This window comes from Protobothrops mucrosquamatus, unplaced genomic scaffold, assembly GCF_001527695.2.
Source record: "Protobothrops mucrosquamatus isolate PMUCROS unplaced genomic scaffold, P.Mucros_1.0 scaffold79, whole genome shotgun sequence".
Lineage (NCBI taxonomy): Eukaryota > Metazoa > Chordata > Lepidosauria > Squamata > Viperidae > Protobothrops > Protobothrops mucrosquamatus.
The window spans coordinates 1,331,089-1,341,287 of record NW_015386456.1 but is presented as its reverse complement, the minus strand read 5'-3'; the positions used below and the strand labels follow the sequence as shown (position 1 = coordinate 1,341,287).

The 10,199-nt window shown below is 39.9% G+C and overlaps 1 protein-coding gene across 1 annotated transcript in view; it reads right to left on the bottom strand.

The window, feature by feature from the left end:
• Nucleotides 1-8,137, bottom strand: part of RAB2A (RAB2A, member RAS oncogene family) — a 49,633-nt gene extending 41,496 nt beyond the window's left edge. The window contains exon 1 of the mRNA XM_015812376.1: nt 7,839-8,137. Coding sequence (XP_015667862.1) covers nt 7,839-7,884 — 46 coding nt within the window. The 5' untranslated portion in view covers nt 7,885-8,137. The remainder of the gene's footprint in view (nt 1-7,838) is intronic.
• Nucleotides 8,138-10,199: the final 2,062 nt, after the last annotated feature.

The following is a 10,199-nucleotide window of genomic DNA, read 5'->3' as shown; positions in this document are numbered from 1 at the left end:
TGTGGAATGAACTCCCCCCAGAGATCCGGATTATTCCGGATCTCCCCTCCTTCCGCCGGGCCCTCAAACATGGCTTTTCCATCAAGCGGGATTGGCCTAGGGGGGGATTTTATAGGGATTTTAAAGGGATTTTATAATAGTAAACTTAATACAGGTTATTTAATATATATTTTAATTTGGCTTTTAGAGATATTTATTGTATTGCACTGTTTTTATTTACCTGTAAGCCGCCCTGAGTCCCTTGGGAGAAGGGCGGGGTATAAATGGGAAAAATAATAAATAAAAAATAAATAATGAATAATAATTATCCTTATGCTGCATGATTTAACACTGCTACCTGTAATTTTCTGCTGGGAGATGGGAGAGACCAAAATGTCAAGGCCTGGAGACTAAAACATACGAAGAACGGTTGCAGGAAATGGGTATGGCCAGTCAAGAGAAAAGGATTAGGGTTGACATGATAGCAATATTCCAGTATTTGAGCGGCTGCCACAAAGAGGGGATCAATTTATTTTCCAAAGCCCCAGAAGGCGAGACAAGAAACAATGGGTGGAAACTAATCAAGGAGATATGTGCGTCTTATGGTCAGGTGCGTCTTATAGAGCGAAAAATACGGAATCAAGGGTTATTAATGAAAAAGAGCAGACACTGTATTTAGAGCAGACACATTCTTTGCTCTCCTCTATACTATACTGATACTATGATCAGAGCTTCATATTTTAGTCCTTTTAACAGATAAGGAAATTCTAATTAGGTAAACAAGTTACAAAACAGTGAACGACATAATGCTTTTAGCAGACACAGAACCAACATTTATTGTACTTGTTAGAATAAGTTTATAAAGTCATAAGAAATCAGCATTCTTACAGAATAATATATATAGATCAGGGGTCTTCAAACTTGGCCCTTTTATGACTTGTGGACTTTAACTCCCAGAATTCCTCAGCCAGCATGCTTGGCAGAGGAATTCTGGGAGTTGAAGTCCACAAGTCATAAAAGGGCTAAGTTTGAAGACCTCTGATATAGATGTTCCAATAAACGAGATGACAATCAGGTGTAAATGGTGGGTCTTTCTCTATAAAAATATCACTGTAGGCTGCTCTTCATGACAGAGATTTCTGGAAGTGAATCATGCTCTGATAAAAAAAAAAATCTCTGTGAACATCAGAAAAAGGATAGTCAATTTTATGAATCGGGAAAGGGCTACAAAACCATCACAAACCCGTGATCAAGCCAGAATGCATAAAAGTGATTGTCAAATGAAATTTTCCCTAAGAGCAAGTCTTACAAGACCTTGGGAGGCGGTAAGGGACCTCAGGTAGGAATAAAGGAGTTGAAGGTCACTCTTGCACTGCCTAATGTCAGTGTCTCCCACAAGGAAAGCACTGAACGAGAATGGTGCACATGGAAAGGTATTAAAAAGAACCCCACAGCTCTGCAAAAAACATACTGCCCCTTTTTCAAGTTTGTTAAAATTCATCTGAATGATTTAGAAGGTTATTTGAACTGTGTTCTATAGTGGATGACACAAGACTGGAACTTTCTAGCATTAATGAGGAACACTGTTGGGGGAAAAAAATGAAAGACTGCATTGCCACAAAAGGATTTCATCCAAATCATGAATAAGATGGGAAATAGGGGAAATAGCTGTTGAGCCCTTGTCATGGTCAGATCACTCTCTCCTAAGGATGGACTTCCGGACCGCTCCCCCCCGCCGTAGGGAGACGGAACCGCCGAGATGGTTCCGTCCCAGGCGACTGATGGACCCTGAGAGGTTCCTGACGGAGCTTGGGCCATATCCGGAGGATCTGGTCCACGACTCGGCGGAAAATCAGGCGGCGGCTTGGGAGACAACTGCCGCCGCAGCATTGGACCGAGTCGTGCCTTTGCGGCCTCTGACCCGACGTAGATCTCGACTGGCTCCCATGTAACACCGCTGTTGCGCGAGCTGCACTGGTTGCCAGTGGCCTTCCGGGTGCGCTTTAAGGTGTTAGTTACCACCTTTAAAGCGCTCCATGGCACAGGACCTGGTTATCTCCGAGACCGCCTTCTGCCACAGATTCCCTCCCATAGACCGGTATGCTCCCACAGAGTGGGTCTCCTCAGGGTGCCGTCGGCCAAGCAGTGTCGGCTGGCGACCCCCAGGGGGAGGGCCTTCTCTGTGGGTGCCCCCGCCCTCTGGAACGATCTACCCCCCGAGATCCGGATGATTCCGGATCTCCTTACTTTCCGCCGCGCCCTCAAGACATGGCTTTTCCAACAAGCAGGCCTGGCCTAGGGAGGATTTTAAATCGGGTTCATTTTTTAGAAAATTTTAAACAGCACAACTCTAAAATATTTGGTTTTAATTGGTTTTATTGGGTGGGGATTGTAAATATGTTTCTGTTTTTAAATATGTTGTGAGCCGCCCTGAGTCCCGTTGGGAGAAGGGCGGGATATAAATCAAAATAAAGTAAAGTAAAGTAAAGTAAGAGTTGGAGTGGGCCTGGATAGCTTGCTACCATTCTAAGAACAATTGATTTTATATTCTATCAGCAAATTTTACAAGACAGTGTCAGCATATCTGTCCATGAAATAAAGCTTAAGCAAATGAGTCATGCAGTACTACAATGATCTTAAACAAAAGTAAAACTACAACAGAATAGCTGAAGTAGAAAAATATTCACATTTGGAAGTGGCCAAGTTAAAACCTTAACCGTATCTCAAAAGAAATTCAAAAATAGTCCAAAAATAATGAGTTGAAGCAGTTCTATAAGGAGTTATGTGCCAAAATACTTTTAAACTGATTTGCAGAAACAATCAACAGGCACAGGAAAAAATTGGTTGAAATCACGGCTGTTAAAGAAGATTCCATAATTTACTAAATCTAAAGCTACATATATTTTTTTCCAACAAAACTAGGTAATGTTATGTCAGTGTGTTCAATAAAGACACAAGATTCTACAGTATTTTTGGTAGTATATTTGGTAGTTTAATCCAATTTGCATTTATTAATATGTAATACTTAATACTTCCATGCTATTATTAGTACTTTTCAAATAGTACAAACTATTGGAATGTTTTCATCTTTATTTTCCTCCCCCTCCCCCAGAATATTGAAACTTGAAGTTAGAGGATACAAGTTTCTATGCAGGTAGAACCTGGAAAATTCCAAGTCCATTTATATTTTTATTTATGTTCTAAAAAAATATTACTTGAAAAAGTATGGATGCACAGTAAAACAATTGCCTGTATACAGAGTATAATAAGCAATAGTGTTTCATATTCAATTTTAGTATAGTAGGTTACATGAACCAAAGCAATTTGGATTATTTAATAATGATAGAAAAACCCAGTTAATAACTCACTAAGTATGGTTTCTAGTAAATATGCCTAATAGTTTCCTCTGCTTCCTTCCTATCAAATGGTACAACCATAACACATACACACACACACACACATTAAAAAAATGTTACAGAATTTCCAGTATTCTGATATTTTATTTCTTTGATAGTTATATCCTGCCTTTGTTATTTTTATAACTCAAGGCAGTGAACATATCCAACACAAGTTTCTCCTCCTATTTTCCTCACACCAACCCTATTAGGTGAGTTGGACTGAGACAGAGTGACAGGCCTAAGGTCATTCAGCTGACTTTCATGGCTATATTTGTAAATTGCCTATATGCATTAGAATTGAGACAGGAGATAAAGCACAAAAATAACTAAAAAATAAAATCCATGAAGATGATTATTGCCTAAAGGAGGTACTTTAAAGATGAGTTTCAAATGAACCAGGGATGTTTTCTAAGCCAGTAAGAACAAGCAGAAATGTTCCTTGATACATTACACAAGTAGTCCTCGAATTACTATTTGTTCAGTGATCATATGAAGTTATGATGGTGCTGAACAAATGGTAGTTACGGCTGGTTCCTGAAGTTACAGTTGCTGCAATGCCCCACTGTCACATGATCAAAATTCAGGTACTTGGCAATCATGGGGCAGTTCAACTCCCCCCACCTACCTATCTCCTCTATCTCTGCCCCTTTGGTAGCCCTGAACTCTGCTGGCTCAGCCAACTAGCTGGTGCCCTGCGTGCCCTCTGCCTACTGGCCCTACAGCCCTTGCCAAATAAACCTCAATAAAAATCCAAATAAAATCGCCATATCGAAATTAAAGCCACAATCATAATATTAAAATAATATAGCATGCACCATGTAGTAGAGCTTATCTAACATCTCAGATCAAATCCAAATTTTAAATTCTTGTTGAAATGGCAACAGGGTTGAGGCTATCTGATTCTTATGGGATACGATATTCTATATGGCAGGTGCTGCAATAGAGAAGGTACTTCCTAGCTCCCAAACAACATGGAGGTTGCTTAAAAGAGTTTCCCCCCTTTCTTGATTTGTACTTTTCAGAATTACTTAAAGGTTTTATGATTGTTCTCTCCCCTCAGCCTTTTATTACTGATTTGCCATTTTCAATGTTAAGAAAAAGATTCTGTATATTCTAATTATGATTTTCAGATGAGTTAACCACTGAAATAGAATTACACCAAAAGAATATTTAAATATAATACTAATTAATCAATATGAGGCACGCTATATAAGAGACTGTAAAATCATTTCATTGTAGATCTGTTCACAGTTGGAAGAATTTAAGGGCATCTCAGAAAAAGAGATTTCCCTTGTGGAAACTTGCTTTGCTTTTCCAGGTTAATACCTGAAATGATATGCTGTTAGCATACAGATCACACACAAACAAATCTATCAACACACATATATTAAAAATGTGTGTGAATAATGTGAAACCTCTCAGATTTACAACGGTGATATACAAAGATAATAAATACATCTGACACCATAATATGAATGTCATCATTTTTTAACCTAACACAACTTCAGAAAGATCACAAAGAAATGCATGGAACAGGAAAAGACATAGGTGTTATCACAGAAGTCAGGGCACTGGTTACTGTAAGCTTCTGGACCAAATTCAAAATGCTGGTGATTACTTACAAAGCACTATATGGTTACATCAAGGACCACCTTGTTAAATTTGAATCTGCCTATCCAGTAAGAAACTCACATGGCCTACTAGAGTTTACAAAAAGTGATTGGGATATGGATCAGGCAGCAGATTCCTTGTGTGTCCAATCATACTTGGCCAATAAAGAATTCTATTCAAGAATGTATTTTGAAACTCTTCACCTCCAAAGTTCAATCAACTTGTCTCCTAATATTTCATTAGGAAAACATTATTTCATCCTGCTTTTAAGCAGGGTTGAATATTTTGGATAGCTGTTGCTTTTAGTCAGTATTTTTAGCCTAGATACTGGTTCTATCCCCCATTTTAACTTTGTTTTCTAAAGTATGCCCTTTATTGTAAGATATAGCAGTAAAAGTACAGGTAGTCCTCACTTACTAACCACAAATAAAACCAGCAACTCCATCATTATGCAACATGGTTATAAAGTGAAAAATCACATGGATGTGTCCAACCTATGTCACTTGTGGCTGCAGTTAAGCGAACCACTTAGGTTAAGTACATCATCATGTGAATGCAACTTGCAATTTCTGCTGGCTTCTCCATTGACTTTACTTGTTGAAAGTTGGCTGTGAAAGTCGCAAATTGCAAACATGTGACCATACAAAGCTGCAATTCTTGTAAATAGGCACTTGTTGCCAAGCATCTGAATTATGATCATGCAATGTCCTTTTACAGTACCATAACTTTGAATGGTTGCTGAATGAGCAATCAATAAATGAGGAATACTTAATAAATTAATATTTTGTGTTATTTTTGTACCACTGTTTAAGAAATACATGAATTATCACCAATGTCAAATATGGTCCAACCACACTCCCAAATGTCAATTTCCTACTATTCAAAAAAAGAAAGAACCCCACATAAAATTATCATATACTTTAACACTAAAATAGTCATTTTTCCATTTTAGATCATTTCAAGTTTGTAAATAAAAATATTCTGTGCATGCTTCAAAAACCATACAGAACATGTGCACAGCACTGCTCTAGTATTAAGGTAGCTTGACTATTCTTTGAGCCTCAACTGTATGTGTGTGTGCTGTTCCATGAAAGAGTTGACTTATTAAAGTTAATGCAACTGTTAATGAAATAGCTGTTTAATGAAAAAAGAAGTGTGCTGTGTTCAGAAGAGATCTAAATGTAAATATCTGCCTATTTGCTTTCCCCCCAATCTTAATTTATTTAGTTACAATTTATTATTGACCATTCTGAGAGGTTTTCTAAACTGAACAGTATGGAAAATGCTTTGTATAAATCGAACATTCACTTTTAGTAATATCAGAATGAAAAATAAGCATCAAAATCACCATTGCTCCTCAATGACTAATGAAGGCAGGATTACATAATTGCACTGTTTAAGTTGCCAAATTTAGTTTAATGCATCTTTCATGAATAACTATAGCTGCTATACATAAGCTACATGATTATATTTGGACATTCTGTCTACTCAAAAAAAAATTACAGTATACTTCATTATGCATGAACCAGGCCTAAAAATCAACCTTCTACCAGCTACAATGTCCCTTATACTCTGGATTTCTCTTATAATTCTTTACCGGGTCTGCTTGGAGAAAGTTGGCTAAATCCATAAATCACTACAAAAAATTACATTTCCCAGGAAAATACAAGAATCTAGAACACAGAACTGCCAAGAATATTTTAGCCATCCCCTTCACATGGTATTTTTTTAGTTTGCAGGAACTCATTGGCTTTAGCTTTGTACATACTTGATAATGTCAGGCTTTATTATAATGTCAGGCTTTATTATATCTTTTTCTGATATTAACAAAATGAATAACGCCTAGTTTGTGGATACATACACCTTCAAGTACAGCCACTTTAATAGGCAACCACTGCTTCTTAGGAAAAGCAAATATATGGAATCCAAAAGATTTAATTTCCACATTACTATATCTGTGTAAACAGATCAGATGGCAATTTACTCCAAGAGGAAATAATAATAGACACTAATCTCAACCGCAGCACCATAAACTGTAACAGTGCAAATAGGTAAAGTAATAAGAAAAAAAAAAATCAAGCCTGGAAACGCTGAAACAAGAGACTGCATTTTCTCCATATTATAGCTAAGATGCTGAGGCCGAAAGAAAGTAGATTGCCTGAATTCATGTTAATGTTGGAAACTATATTAAAAAGTCTATGCATTCATTTCAATTTTCCAGTAACTCTATTCTAAACCTTTGTGTTTGTCCATTAACTGTTCAATCTCCAAGGAATGACACTTTTGTTGGAGCACCTTAAGCTAAAAATCGGCAAGAGGAGTGTTTAGCTTCGCTATATGTAATGGGAGATTAGACATGAACTTTTCAAGCGTGGCAGTTTTGAGGTCTAGCCTGGGAGCCCCTTATCAGGGCGTTGTCAAGCTCCGTCACCATTTTTTTTAACCTCACCGAAGCATTCGCCTAACAGCTTCTCTTTCAGGCCTAAAAAAAAACAACCCACTAACCACTCCCACCCCCTCTTTTTATCCTTCATGTCCACCTGGTTGGTAACGGCGTTGCTACTCCCAACGAAATTACAATATTGGGATAGTTACAGCCAGCGGCTTGACTGGAACCCCGGGCATAGCTACAGCTGCCGGTGTAGGCCTTACCAACCAGGCCGGCGTCAAGCTGCGGGCGGTCCCCAAGTTGAGCGCCTCCCCCTTCCTTGAGCAGTCACTACCACGTCGGCGCGGCCAACACTGCGGAAATGGAGCAGCCGAGGCGGGCGTTGCGCAGGCGGGCTTGGCCCTCAGGACGGGCTTCCCCATTCCGCAGCGGCTCTTTTCCCCCTTTGCTTTTTTTCTCACCTGTGTCCCCGATTATGATGTACTTGAAGAGATACGCGTAGGCCATGGCTTTCCGATCGCCGCCGCTTCACCCGCCTGCCTTCTCCTTTAGACTGTCGCTCCTCTGTGGCGTGGCGTGGCGTGACACCCCCTCCGCCCTTCTCTGGCAGAGCTCGCGCTACGTAAGATTTGGAGCCGTTAAGCGACACCCCCCTCCCAGCACGACTTCCAACTACCCTTCTCCCTTTCGAACCGGCCACCGGCAACCTCTCACGTCGGCCTCCTCGGCTGTACCGGCGCGCGCGCCCCTTTCCTTTTTCTTTCCCCTCCTTTTCTTCGCCGCGTCTTCAAAGAGGCTCGTAAACGTCCCGGAGGCGCGAGATGGGAGCGACCGAGGGGGAGGGGGCAGGAACAATAACAGGCAGAAAAGGCTCCTACACGGTTCGGCAACGTCACGAAGCCCTCTTCGCCGACCCGGAAGCGTTCAGACCTCCGGTGCCTCTTCTTCGCGTCTGAGCAGAGGGAGGGAGGGAGGAGCCTTGGAAGGGACACAGAGGCGGAGACTTAATAGCTCGGGGCGGGGGGAGGGGAGGTGTCTTTGAGAACGAGGCTTCGTGTCTGAATCACGTGAGAAGGGAGGACGCGGAATGGCCGCGAGAAATAATGGGATCTTTCCGTAGCAAATGATGGGGAGCTAAGAGAGACGCTTGACAAGGCTCCTCTCTGTTGAAATCACTGCAGAACTGAAAGTGAACTTAACTAAAGCGCGGAATGTATTATGAAAACAAGTGGAATGGGTCAATAGAAATAACTGACTTGTGATAGAATAGAAAATTTCAGGGGTAGTCAACCTTGGCTCTTTTATGACTCGTGGACTTCAATTCCCAGAATTCCTGAGCCAGCTTAGCTGGCTCAGGAATTCTGGGTATTGAAGTCCACGAGTCATAAAAGAGGCAAGGTTGACTACCCCTGGAATAGATTGTACTGCTTTGTGAATGGATACCGTGTAAAATGATAGGCAATTTGAATTGAAGGGCTGGAATGGGGCTGAGATAAAAGCCGTCACACGAATGGCAGGAACAACAGGCTTGTTGTGGGAAAAATAGGAGGAAGGTGTGTTGGATATGCTTGCCGCCTGCCTTATTTGTAAAAATTTATAAAGGCAGGATATAAATAAGCAAATAAAGTACAAGGGTGACTGGAGTAGGAGCAGGAATCTACTTGTGTAAAACACAATGGTACAAGACTGGAATAGTAGTTCCTGTAAGTACTGTAGGGTAGATTAATGGCAGGAATGATGGATCCTGAGGAAAAAAAGGTCAGCCCAAGAAAGATGGCAGAAAGATGCTCTTAAAGGAGAAAAGATCAGGCACTGGAATTACTATCCCCAGAAGTAGGAGGAACTGGCATCATTCCTAGGACTGGAATGAATAATCAAAATAATAGAGCAGACCAAGAACAAGAAAAACCTGCTTCCTAAGCCCATATGGGCCTGGCATGTAATTGGAGAGTAAACTTTTGAAAATGGGCAGAAACTTCCTATTCACAAGCATTTTCATTCCTATTTAACCTTTCTGGGACTGTCATTCTAGTCATGTGTTTCCTATTTTCAAGACTCAGCATTATGCCATTCCATACCTCTCTATTATTCTGCTCTCTACTTAGCTTTGCCTCTTAAGATGCAGGAATGTTGTTCCAATGTATTTCATTGTATTTCAGTTATCTGGAATGGTAATTTCAGACTTGTGTGTGTTGCATTATGATATTGTAGACTCTTGATCAAGTGGCTTAGGCATACACATCTCTTTGAGAACAGGTTTAAATGCCTCTTCTTTACACATACATATACTTAGAGTAGAAAAACTGTTTGCCAATATACCAGTATCTTTATTCAAAAACATTGCATGTCAATATAAATGAATTAAATAGCTGTACTTCTCTCTTCTCCATAATATAAACATATAAACTTATAAAAAGCAAAAATACTTAATTCCTGAGACAAATACTAGTAGTTATTGCCCTCTCTTACATGTTAAGGAATATATACATTGGAAATGGTTTATTTTTCCTGCTCAAAACACTGCTTTGTGCAATAATAACATAGAGGTAGGCTTACATTTAGAAAGTTGTTTCCTACAATACCAACATAAAGTTTATATAGTTCCTTTAACTTACAATTACTAGTAATTTGTCCCTGTTGTCAGTTTTATAAAACAGAGGAATACTGGCTTGACCTACATTTGATATTATGGCAGTTTTAATCAGGGCTTTTTTTGTCATAGAACACCCAGAACGGAGTTCCGGCACCTTTTTTGGATGGAACCTTGTAGGGTAGGCAAGGCGGGTTGTATGACGTGTGTGAGTTCCGGCACCTTTTTTTTT